At 36.2% G+C, this 13895-nt stretch overlaps 1 protein-coding gene across 1 annotated transcript; it reads left to right on the top strand.

Moving 5' to 3' along the window:
* Window positions 1-310: 310 nt before the first annotated feature.
* Window positions 311-10128, top strand: LOC115575239 (nuclear GTPase SLIP-GC-like). Its single transcript, XM_030407109.1, has 18 exons — window positions 311-378; window positions 2483-2699; window positions 2821-3021; window positions 3744-3849; window positions 3969-4153; window positions 5194-5400; window positions 5529-5704; window positions 6179-6272; window positions 6365-6452; window positions 6616-6731; window positions 7156-7329; window positions 7423-7574; window positions 7705-7822; window positions 8453-8561; window positions 8672-8805; window positions 9018-9099; window positions 9218-9299; window positions 9441-10128. The coding sequence occupies exons 1-18, from the start codon at window positions 311-313 to the stop codon at window positions 9472-9474; spliced, it is 2343 nt and encodes a 780-aa protein (XP_030262969.1). The 3' UTR covers window positions 9475-10128.
* Window positions 10129-13895: the final 3767 nt, after the last annotated feature.

The following is a 13895-nucleotide window of genomic DNA, read 5'->3' as shown; positions in this document are numbered from 1 at the left end:
AGCATACATTGTATGAACGCCCTAAATGTATTTTACAATGTTATGTAGTCTTTTTTTTTTACTATATGATGTTTTCAACCCAGGCAACCTTGTATCCTGTGGTCAGTGGCCACAGTATAAGACTGATGATAAACTCTAAGGCCTAAATCAAGGACCGCTCATCCTTTACATTTCTTTTCTCCTTCTTTGTATTGTAATGCACTCATTATACATTACTGCTTACTGGATACACTGATTCGTTGTTTCTGCTGAATTGTTCTTTACATATGTTCTTACAGAAGAAAACATTTTGTCTGGTGTGAAAAACATCATGAGGTCTGTCCAAAAGAGGCTAACCACAGTGTCTAACCAAGAAAACAACCTCAATAAGTTCCTGAGGTAAGTAATAAGTTTAAGATTGTTGTATTTAACATTCCTTGTTGTATGAGCCATGCTCTAAGTTTGAACAGGGGCCAGCTTCATTTAGAGATTTTTGACTGGTTCATAGTCTTGAGCCAGTCTTAAGATTAGTCAAATGCAAGTTAGACAGTCTTATAAAAATACATACTGACGAATACAGATGCTTTCATACTCTGGATATTAGAATCTGTATTATTATTGTGGATGTTCATATCCATGCACATGACTGCAGGAAACTGTGTCAGACTGTCTTTGCTGGTTTGACAAACATGACAGGTCCTTGACCTACTGTAATGAAATAGTCCTCTAAAGAGTGCCCCTGAGCTTGATTAGTAGTGTGCACCCCATAGACAGCGGCTGTGTCCTGTAACACTGTCCCGGGGTCCAAATCCACCCTGTTGCTCTTTGTTGCATCTCTTCCCCTGTCACTCTCTCCTCAGTTAAACCACAGAGGCAAAAAAAAACCAAACATTTAAAAAGAAGTTTCACATCCCTCATGCATTATGACTTTGATTCAACTTTTATACACACATACTGACATACACTGAAACATTTAAACATCACTGTCCTGCTCAGTGGCCAAGAGGTTTGAGCATAGAACTGATGTCCATATGGGGGACCACAAGACAAAACCATTGAACAGTCAAAACATTCAGCTCTTTCAGGAACAGTGTGCTTATATTCACTATCATACCTGAAAGACTCAACTATTTTCCAGCAACATTTGACCATCGAGAATGGAGGCACATGATCACTAGCCTACTGGTACTACTACTACAAGTGCTACTACAACTGCCACTAGACCACTGCTTCTGGTACTATGACAATTACTAGTACTACTGCTGCTACAAGTACTGCTAAACTACTAGTACTGTTGCTGGTCCGTGACAGAGTGGGTAACGCACATGTCTAATGAACCCATGGTCAGGGATTTGATTCCTCATCTCCTCACTGTTGAATAAAAAAAAAAAAAAAAGATTGATACAAAGATTGATCACACCTGTATCAGTATCTGATGTTTTTGTTTTTTTAATAAGTAAACAGAAGTACTGAGACCACGTTAAAGGGATATTCCGGTGTTAATTTAATTCATGGTCTGAATCATCGTGAAACTGTGTTAGACTCCCTCTCGAGAGATCAAGTTAGCAGGCCGCTAATTTACGGAGTTTTATCAACCTCAGAACCACACGACAGCAATACACTGCAGGAAATGGATCCAAATATAAACTGCCACCAAAAAGAATAGCTTCCCCAGCTAAGCTAGGGGAGGTTAGATGCCCCGGACTATGTGCTGAGACCCTATTTGTACTGTTGCTGAAGTTTGGTGCTGTTCTGAACATTATTTGTGGCTTTTTGCTGGCGGAAACACAGTTTCACGGTGTGTTAGACCGTGGATTAAATTTACACCGGAATATCCCTTTAAGAAGCCACGGTATCTCATCTCACTACAGGTCTGCAGTACATCAAGATTTTATGTTTTTCATATAATTACACTCTCCACTGAATGTTCTCAGTAAAATGTCCTTGTAACTGTGGATTTCTTACTGAAGGCAAACATTTCCTTTGTGGGTGAAGGGAGCTGAGCAGTTTGACTTGGTTTATCTTTGGCTTTCAGCCACTGTATTCAGAAGCAGTGAAGGTGGTGGCTTTTATTTGGACTAGTCTCCCCTGCTAAGACAGCTTGTTGTCGAACAATCACATCATTTTTGTTCAAGTGTATGAAAACAAACCTTGTTTGAAAGCACTGGGAGGGTTGACCACACATGCAAGAAAATATTTTAATACGCACTGAGCTTATTTAAGTCTACTCCCTTTAGCTGTCATTTTGGTCTCCATCAAATCTTGAGGAAAACACCTGCTAAATTTCACATGTCCACCACCTACGAACAGCTACATACAAGTAGTCAAAAATATTGTCAATATAGAAAAAATATTATAGCTGCTTTAAAATATGCTTGAGTAGGCCGATGTGAAGATGGATGTCTTCCAGATGTTGACACATTCCTTTAGTTTCTATGTATTTCTTTGATCAATTGATCAACAAATATTTAAACTAAACTTTATCTTAAATCTGTTGCAACAGGAATAAAATCAGTGACCTGGAGACAGATAAGAGGGTCCTGGTTGGTGTCTTTGGTAAAACTGGGGCTGGAAAGAGCTCTTTGATAAATGCTGTCATTGGAGAGAAGAACCTTCTGCCTTCAGGAAGCATCAGTGCATGTACCTCAGTCATGATTAAAGTGGAGGCCAACATGAAGAGCCCAAAGTATGAGGCGGAAATTGAGTTCATCACAAAAGAGGTAAAATGAGTTTAGTTTAAATTTAGTTAAAGCTAAAAAATACAGCTACAGAAATACAGTTGTTAGATATGTTAAATGCCATTTAATTACACCAATTTAAACACAATCATTTATATTTTAGGAGTGGAAAGACAAGCTGTGGTCCTTGAATAATTTCCTTGAAAATAATGCAGATCAGGGAGATGATCAGGACAAAGAGGAAGATTATTGTGACGTTGATGAAAAGCTGTCAGCGGTGTATGGAGAGGAATGGAGAACCAAATCTCCTGAAGATGTTCCAGAATTTCTCAAATCCAAGAGGAAGATTTTGACATGTGAATCAGTAAGTGAGATCAAATATTAATTATACATGTTTTATCTCATATAAACGTCTTGAGGTTGTCCTTGAAACATCATTATTAATGTTGCTCCAGGACCATCATTTAAACTCCAGCTACAAAGCCCATGTTTGCAATGAGCTGTTATGGAAAAATGGGTTAAAGGTGCACTATGTAGTTTTGGAGAAGAAATTGTAATCAGATCTTCATTGATTGATAACTGATTTTTAATGTCTAAACAAACTACATAAACAAACTTGCATCATTTAAATGACAACACAATTTCATACTGTTTCATACTGACACTTTTCTAGCATCAAACAGTGTTCTGGGGACCTTATTTTCCTCTGAGAACAGCTTGTTTATTAAGTTATTGAACAGATAAATATTTCTGAATTTGTATTATTACCTCATTCATATTGTAAATAAAAAAACTTATGAGTTTAAATTTCCTATCCAAAACTACAGAGTGCGCCTTAAAATACAGGACTCTCACTCAAGAGACTGGGGTTCAAAACCTGTTTGGAACATATTATTATACTGTTCACTTATTATCTGTTGATATACATCTATTAGAATTCGGCAACACAGTTACTCTACTAGCTACTTTGGTGGGTGGCATTATACTGTGCACAACTGTATGTACCAGTACACACAGGAAAATCCCTGAGAATTTCTCTACTATATCTGAATTAATATATTTAACTGCTTTCATTATTTGTTGCAGGCTAAAGAGGCTAACATGAAGAGCAAAAAGTACGAGTCGGACATTGAGTTTGTCACAAAAGAGATTGAGTTGAATAAGATCAATAAGATAGATTCACTTGAAACTAGTTGAAAAATGGTGATATAGCTTTAGAAATATATATTAGCGAAGATATTATTGTTGTTACATGTCATTAAACCAAGTTAAACACAATTATTATATTTTAGGAATGGAAAGACAAGTTGTGATCCTTGAAAAATGTCCTTGTGGATAATGCACAGGAGGATTATTTTGACATTGATGAAGAGCTGTCAGCAGTGTATGGAGTGGAAAGGATAAACAAATCCCCTGAAGACCTCATGAATGACAGATATTTCAAAGAAGTTCCAGAATTTCTCCAATCCAAGAGGAAGATTTTGACATGTGAATCAGTAAGTGGGTAAAAGATTATGTATACATGGTTAATCTCATATAAACGTGTTGATGATGTTCATGGAATATCATAATAAATGTTGCTCCAGGACCGTCATTTAAGATAAGATTAGATGCTCCTTTATTCCTTTGTATTGTACTGGGAGAAATTTGCAGATCACACAGCAGTACAGAGGGAAACAGTAGCAGCGCAAGAGTAAGTCTCAAAAACTTGAGACGATAATAAAGAGATATTTGAAGAACAAAATAACAATTTGATTAGAAAATATAAAAATGATAAGATTAAAAATAAACATACTATATACAGTAACTTTCCTTGTATGCACATGACATGTGCAATATATGATAAATGATCCTGTGCAAATGTTTGATGTGCAGTGAAGTGTGTGGTTGAGTCGTTAATCACTGGAGAAAGGAGGTGTTGGGAGCTGTGGTGGTGGTGTTTAAACTCCAACTATATAGACCACGTTTACAATGAGCTGTTCTGGAAAAATGGGTTAAAGGTGCACTCTGTAGTTTGGAGAATAAATCTTAATCAGATCTTCATTGGCTGATGTTTAATGTCTAATCAAACTACATAAACAAACTCTCTTCATTTTCATGACTGAATAAACAAACTGACCTTAAAGGACAACACAATTTTATACTGTTTTACTCTTCTTATATGTGACGGACTCTGCCACCTTTCTAGCATCAAACGGTGTTCTGGCCAGGGGACCTTATTTTCCTCTGAGAACAGCTTGTTTATTCAGTTATGGAACAGATAAATATTTCTGAGTTTGTGTTATTACCTTATTTATGTTGAACATAAAAGAGTTTGAATTTCTTCTCAAAAACTACCTAGTGCCCTTTAAAATTTAGGACTCTCACTCGAGAGACTGGGGTTCAAAACCTGCTTGGAACATATTATTATGCTGTTCACTTATTATATTAATTGATATACGTATACGTACCACTGCACGTACCAGTACACACAGTAAGGAATTTGTCTACCAGTATCTAAATTAATTTATATACCTGCTTTCATTATTTGTTCCAGGCTGAAGAGCTGTCTGCAAAATGTGTCAAATACACAACAAATGACTCAAAAGACGGAGATGGTGAAGAAAGAAAGAGATGGTATTGGCCACTAGTGAAGTGTGTGACTGTCAGGGTGCCTAAGAATCGTCTTCTCCAGCATGTCACAATTGTGGATCTTCCTGGAACTGGTGACCGCAACAAGAGCAGAGATGAAATGTGGAAATCGGTAATTTAAATTCATGGACTGCTGTTTAACGTGCATTACTGTGTAATCAGGAAAACAGTTGTATCAAATTATTTCAAAGCAATGATAAAGTACCTATTCATAGTAACCTTGAGAATATGCTCCTTCAGGTTGTTGAAAGTTGTTCCACTGTGTGGATTGTGACTGAACTTAAACGAGCAGCAGCAGAGAAAGAAACCTGGGAGATCCTGAAAAGTGCCAGCAGCATCATGGGAAATGGTGGCGAGTGTCAGCAGATTCATTTTATCTGCACCAAGTCGGATCATATTGAAGATTCGGATGATCGGTAAGTTATTTAGCATGCCAAAGTAGATATTTAAATACTGTATAACATCCAAATAAGACAGTGACACCCAGAATACTAAGACCTCAAAATGAAAAAACACAAGCAAATGCAATACATATATATCAGGGATATGATCCAGTTCTGTGGACACAGTTTGGTCCATTTCTGGTGCAACAGGGAAAACAAAGAATGTGTAGTATTAGTAGCATGGTAAAAAATAACTTTTTGATTATTCACTTATTCAAATGTCAACAGTAGCTCATTAGTTCTGTTGGATTCTTACTGTAACAAATAATGCAGTTCAGTGTTGAATAATAAAGTGTTACAGCTTAAGATATCAATTATAGAAACATTAGTAACAGGAACAGGATAATAAAAAGATCATTTTGACTTTTATTTTTGAAAGAACACTGTATGCAAAAAACGAACTTTATGCTGTACGAGGTTCCCCTTCATACACATCTTTTCTTACAGTTCAGCAGCTGGTGCCCATGCGCTCATATTAAAAAAAAACATGAAAACCAAGGAAGAAGTGAACAAAGAATTAAAAAAACTAACAAAGGTTAAGGTGAGTTTTATAGACAGACAGGAAGTCTAACCAAAGATTGTATACAACTGCAATGCTGCCTTAAAACCCTTAAATTTTGTTTGTGTTTTCAGAAAGATTTTGGTGATGACTGTTTCAAAGTGTTCACAGTGAACTCCAAAGAATTTCTCAAGAAAATACATCGAGAACCAGATGAATCTGGTAGGAGAAGTCTCAATATATGAACACTTTGTGTATAACAGAACATGTACAGCTCAAATACATGCGGTATTATACGGAAATTAGTTACTGGATTATGAAAAATAAATGAAGGTGTTAAACATAAATACATGTGATGCAAACAGTTTATTTTTTATTTTTACAGAAATACCCAAACTCCAGGAATTTCTGCAAGATCTCAATGACTCAGGGACATTAAACTATGTGTCTGGAGCTCATAGGATTCTCTCTCTGATTCAAAGGGCCTGTAGCAGAAACATGGTAGGATAAATACAAAAAAAAAATTCTTAATTTTCTTCAATTGTCTTAATTGTCATTAATATTGACAGTTAATATTCAGAGCAACTCAGTAAGATTCTGTAAACCAGGCTCATATTTAATGAAAACATGGTAAAGCCTAAAAACAGACTTCTGTGTTGATTAACTTTTAATAATGATTACATTTTGTAATGGGAGAAATTTTAACCAAGTTAGCTAGTTAGTTAATTAGTTTGTTAGTTCATAAGTTAATTTCCTGATTTTTTGCTTGAGAGGCTGCATAGTCACTGTCAGGGTGGTCATACCATAAGCAACAAAATTTAAGAAATAAATATGCATGAATCAAACACTGTACGAAAATAAACCCTAATCACTGAAGCATTATGGTTTCATTTCTTTAAATACTGAATGTGTTGTTTCATTTCAGGCTGGCAAAACAGCAGTTGTGTGCAAAGACCTTGAAGAAAAATTAAGTCATGAACTTGAAAAAGTCAAAAGACCCATGGAAGAGGCTTACATGACTTTTGAAAAATGCCTGAGTGAGGGGGTTGAAAAATCTGAAAGCTCATGTGACGAAGTCTTGAATTCCATCTTACAACCTGTACGTATTTCAAACATTATTACATCAAAACAACTGATTTTGGTCTTTGTGTGAATATGTTAACTGTCTTTCCATTTTCGGTCTTCGTTTCAGAGAGGGCATTGGGCTTTTCACAAGACATTGAAGTGTGTGATTGAGACCGGTGGCGTCCACAAACCAAAAAGCGGGGAACCAATAATCCTCAATGTCAAGTTAGCTTCATGCCTGACTGACAGCATTGATGAGGAATTCAAGAAGACCTTCCCGTAAGAAATTAATTGATAAGCATATATAACTTTATGTAGAATGTACAGACTTAAAAGATTCTTCAATATACAGTTAATATAAATTATGTCAGAAAATACATAAAACGTACAATTTGTTAACATGTTTCAGAAATGAGAGAAAATGTGGAGCATTCAATGGGGTCATCAGTACGTTTTCCCTTGACACGGAGAGGCTGATTCAGAAGTACACAGATGTGGAACTGCAGCTGATATTTCTCAAGACAGAGGTACGATATGAGAACAATGCCATCTTATTCATCAGTCCACTGTCAAGCTGTTTGTCCAGGGAAAGCATCTATCTAAATACAATCTATACACTGCATTGCTGTCTAAATTACACAGAATTTGATACTGAGATGAAACAATATAGGGGTGTACGTACAGTGATCTTAGCCAGTGCCTTGTTCATGGGCACTGACGGGAGGATAAACATGCAGACTCGGCAGAGAAAGGCCCTGCCCCAGTGAGAGTCCAACCTAGGACCTTCTTGCTGTGAGGCGACAGTGATTGCAGATTAAAAAAACACACTGACTGCCAAAGGTCCTGCTATGAAAGTAAGATTTAATAGAAAAAAATGTACAAATACATCTATTTTTAAGTACTCTATATAAAAAGAGTAAAGATAAAGTTTCTTGAATGCATATTGCATGGTTGTGACACTATCGTGCTTACAAAGATCTCTTCACAGACAGAAACTCCTGCCAAAAGACAAAAAAAAAAAAAAAAAAAATTCTGGTAGTTTCTGTTCCAATAGTTAGTCTCCAGGAAAAAAACATTTGCAATGATGACAAAAGGACACACATTCCACAAGGTGGAAACATAAGAAAATATTGTGCCCTGTATGTTTTTTCTCTAAGGAAGAAAAAGTTAAGATGAGACTCAACGAAATAATCCGGAAGTACAAGAAACTAGTCTACAGTAGTCTGACAACAACAATTGAGGAAAACATGAAGGACTGCTATCAAAGTAAGATTAGAAATCATGACATAAACAACCTGGTAGTATAATAATACATATAAACATCATCATCATAGTGCAGATAATGTAGTTGAGAACATATTTCTGTTTTATTGCAGAAGCAGCAGGATTTAGAGGAAAGGACTCACTGAAAAATATGTGGGACACTATCAAGCAGCATGTACATTCTTCAAAGAACACCATGTTCAAGCAGGCTAAAGATGTAATGTTGAGACGGCTGAGAGACCTGAAGGTTTGTCACATTCTATTAAATCCAATAATGATATAGTCAAACATGTTGTGCAGCACATCTTTATTTTCATCCTCGATTCTAGATGATCTGTTTGTTTTGTTGTCTGGTCTGCACACAAATGTAGACAGACAAACCACATAGGATTCATTTTAATATTATACACTGTTTGACAGTATGAGTGATAACTAATAAAGTTTCTGATGCTGAATTAGGATTTCATCCTGAAGGAACTGAAGGAATCAATGCAGAAATCAATCGAGCTGTCACTCAAGACAGATGATTACTCACTCCCAGGTAAAGGAGCTGTACCAAAGTAAAAAAAAAGTTGTTTATTGAAATTAATGTCAAGACATTTCCAATAGTGTCATTGATGGTGCACTTGTTGTAAACAAAAGGTTTTTTGTTGTTTTAGATTTCACAGTGGAACTTGCAGAGGTGAAAAAACACTTCAATTACTTGATGAAAAGCCAAGAAAAAGAAACACCACAGATTTGGTAAAACATGTTAAAATGTTCACATGATGCGCTGATTCTAACCTGTTTTGAACAATGCTACCAATGTATTTACTCACAGTTGCAGCTAGTTACTGTTCAATGTCACAGTTTTGATGTTTGTCTTTCTTGTGGACATTTCAGTTTTGCTCAGTGGGGAGATGCAGCAGACGCCTGACTACAAACTAAAGGTCCCTGCAGACCTGCTGCGTAGAGACAGGAGGCCTCTGAGATTTGGCCTCAATCATTTCTGTCAATTTGTTATCCCTGTTCTCTTTGAGGGTTGTATGTTGAGTTTTCTTGTTGTAAATTTAATTCAGAAGGATTTTAAGAAGTTTTTTTCTTTTTTTTTTCAGACAGAACATGTAAGTGTGTCGAGTTCCCCAGTCAGATTTAAACCAGGGACATTGTGGTTTTCATTTTACCGGGTCCTAAGCTTTAGGTCAGATATGACATGGACATCAGGCTTTTTAAACAAATGTTTTTGAATGACCATTTTGTCTTAATGCTAAATAATTGTTTCTGTGTGTTCATATGTGAGAAATAGAGAGAATTAGATTATAATGATAAACCAGCTGATTGTTTTGTTTCTGATTTTTGCATAAATGTACAGACAGGTAATAAGAAAAAACCTGAATGAATGAGTGAAGATACATGACAAATACAAATGCTTTCATACAGGACTCGAGGGGTCATTGGATGTTTTTACGAGAATGAAAATGATGTGAATCAATTGAACACCTGTGGGAGACAGTTCCAGACATCCACCAAATATTTTTTTTAATTTTGTATTCTTTCAATAAAGTGCACTTCTGAGTGAAAATGCAACTGATTGGTTGTCTTATTTGTTGTTAATGTTGTAATAAAGCACCCAAAAGCTGCTCAAGGTTCTACGTGACATTTGTTTTGATTAATTTTGATCTTTATTTTGTCAATAAAGAGAACTAAATTGTCACAGTCCTGAAGCTGTTCATCTTCAAAACTTCTCTCATACAGGGCAACGATGTTCAGCTGTTTTTGTGATGAATATCAATCTTCATAACCAGACAGGCTTAGTTGAGGCATGTTGTTATTCATTTTGGAATAATGGTAGCTGCAGGTATTTGTTCATGTTTGCTCATGTTACAAACTGCCACTTGCTGCCTGCTGATGCAAGAAAATGGAACATGCTGACTCATAGATGGCCCATAAATAGGGATGGGCTTCAAGAGGACTTTTTTAATTTCTGCTTTTTCAGCCTAGATCCTTTATAAACCAGAGATAAAGAAAAGTGTGATTGCTAAGAGGAATAACAATAATATCAGTGACATGATATCAGGCAACCAACACTGTCTTTAACAGGTAGTGGATCTGATATTCTTTAAGGGTTAATTCCTCTTTAGGATAAATAGTGTGTCTGATTTGACTATTTTCAGTGTATGTAAGTCATGAGTGAACACGTGGTAGGAACTATTTTCATAAAGAAATTACTTTACTGAAAAAGTTATATGACACAATAGAACACAGTAACAATAATTCCATCTGAAAGTGACCAAATGAACCAACAGATTAAGAGAACAAACAGAACAAACTGTTCATAATAAAAACTTCTTTCATACAGGGCAAAGATGTTTAGCTGTTTATCTGACAAATCAAATCTTCTTATCCAAAAAGGTTTAGTTGAGGCATGTTGTTATTCATTTTGGAACAATGGTAGCTGCAGGTATTTGTTCATGTTTGCTCATGTTAGCAAACTGCCACTTACTGCTTACTGATGCAAGAAAATGGAACACGCTGACTCATAGATGGCGCTTAAACTAGGGATGGGCCTCAAGAAGATTTTTTTTTATTATACTTTTTCAGCTTAGATCATTTATAAACCAGAGATAAAGAAAAATGTGATTGCAAAGAGGAAGAACAATAATATCAGTGGCATGATATCAGGTAACCAAAACTGTGTTTAACAGGTAGTGGATCTGGTATAATTTGCAAAACAATAACAATAACACAATACAGTAACACAATAATTCTATATGAAAGTGGTCAATTTAAAAAAAAAATCTATAAACTCCATCATCTCTAGCCATATATAAACCATATCTAACCTATTTAATTATTATTAATCATATCTGTTTGGTCTTTCATTGACCAACAGATTAAGAGAAGAGCCCAAACAAAATACTTTTCACATTTAGTTTATTAGTTCTACGGTGAGACAACGAATGAGTGAATAAATCGTCCCTAACTGGTTGGTGTAAAATATTTTGCAGGTATTCGTGATAACAAATCATCACTGACTGACGCAAGAAAATGGAACATGTAGCCATGAACATGGCTGAGAATCATTAGTGTTGTTTAAAGACTATTTTTCCATGCTGAGGTTTCTAACTACTCTCATCAGTTCATATGCGATAACTGTGGCTGACTGGGTAAGCCTTCAGGTTAGATCCTCCTTAGGATAAATGATCAGATCACAACGATTCAGGCCACAACTGACAAATGATGTTATGACGCACTCTGTGTTTAAAAGTGACTCACCTTGTATGCCCTGTGGGTTATTTCCACTTCAGGATAAATGCTTTGAGTTCTCTTTGCATGAGTTTGCCTGTTTTGGACATATGCGTATGAGTATACATTATTTAAACTATTTCAACACACAAATGGCCTTAGAAAGAAAAGGTCTAGAGTGCTCAAGAATTTCAAACAAAATGTGATGCTCTTTGGTGCGGAGTACTGAAATTCATAAAGAAAAAAAAATCACAACTAAGGCACTCCTCTGGTACAAAGGTACAAAGGCTTTACTGAGAACTAAAAGTTCTTTCTTAAAGCCAAATATTTGATCTCTTTTTGAACACAGATGGCCTCTGATACACTGATGAGGTTGTGTTCTCTGGCAGCACTCTCAGGCTATGTATTGATCTCAACATGTTCCAAAAACTAACCTCATGTGAACCATATCTAACCAGTATATACAGGCCTTTGTCTTATTCTTCTGGTCTCAGTGGTTTTATTACTTATTACTTTATTGAAGAGAAGCCTTGCTGTTGTTGACATACTGCAGGTGTGATTCTCGTGGGTAAACAGTAGTGAAGGCAGTTGGAGCGATCAGTCCTGTATATGAATATCTTCAAATAAACTGACTGGGGAAAATTTGTTAACTAACTCACAACCCTTTCAACCTGTTTATCACACTTAAAACAACAAACGTGATCTTCTACATTCTACATCACTGCTTCCAAAAAATGACTTAAAGATACAATAATTTAGGATCTTTGCAGTAAAATGTCTAAATACGACTCAACCTTTGTTAGATATTTTGTTGAGTTGTGTACTGACATTTTCCCAAATGTCTCCAACATGTTCAAACCCATGTTTTACTGAAGGCAATGAGGTCCTTGTCATGTGGTCAGATAGATTTTCATCAGCAGTGGCGGTTGTTAAATGGTGATGACATCAACAGTGAAGCCAGTTTGACAGCAGGACCGTTGTGGTCCACCAAACCTGATACATCGTTCCACAAAATACATACATCAAAGGCAGTCTTTGTAAAAGTTGAAATGACAGATCAACCTAAAGCTTTCTTCTTAGAAGATATCAGGTGTAAATGTATGTATGCGGGTGGTTGACTTGTGCCTCTGCCATAAACATAGGAGAGATATTAGAGTCACTGCAGGACTAAAGCACCTGCAGCAGCAGGACTGAAACACCTTTGCTTTTCTGACATCGCACTTATTAAAAATGCTGCCTGTTGCTTGCTGACTGTGGAGACTGAGTAGCCAAACACTGGTCAGCAGAAGGAGCTATTCTCCCAGAGATGGAGACAGACACAGCCGCTCACCTCCCGCATGGAGGACACACAGTTCTTTGCCTCATGTTTTCATTTTATCTGTTATTCTTTCCTTGAATTTGTTGTTGATTTTTTTCCATCCTATTACAGCTACCTTGCTTATACAGCAACAAACAGTATTGTATAACAGACGACATCTAGATGACAATACACAAGCAGAAGGTTTATCTGAGAACTGTCCAGCTCAATATTTGAACAGCTCTAAGTGTATGTCAGCATATTTCCATGTCACAGTCAGACTGAAGGGTTTTGTATTACAGCGTCTTCTTTGAGCTTTATGAAGAGTTACAGCTCATTGTGTAGCTGTCTGGTCAGCAACGTCACTGTTTTGTTTTGCTCTCACTGCTCCCATAGAGTTTCAGCTGCAGTAGACGTTTGTTTTCAGCAAAAAGTCTATAAAAAACAATGTACAGCTACCTGTTCAGCACCAAACAACAAAGACAATAAGCATGTAGCACGAAAATTTGAGCCTGTGGGAAACATTAAAACATTGAGCTTCATTTAGTGATGGGTATTTGATTCAATTTCATTTTATGTCTTCCAGATTTTATTTGTTTTTGTTTATTTTATTTCACCATGTAAAGTACTGTTGTAGTTGCCCTTTATCTTTCTTTAATGAGCCCTCAATAACCTTAAGTAAAGAAAATGCTTACAGTAGCATACAGGCTTGTAGAAACAAAACACTGTGACACAAAGAAAGAACTCTCAACGCCCTCTACACAATGTAGCTTATCATTGTAGCATTAAGTTTAAATGCAAAGGGTTTAGATTCA

This window comes from Sparus aurata, chromosome 23, assembly GCF_900880675.1.
Source record: "Sparus aurata chromosome 23, fSpaAur1.1, whole genome shotgun sequence".
Taxonomy (NCBI): Eukaryota; Metazoa; Chordata; class Actinopteri; order Spariformes; family Sparidae; genus Sparus; species Sparus aurata.
Note: the sequence above shows the minus strand (reverse complement) of the source record. Positions and strands in the feature narration are given on the sequence as shown.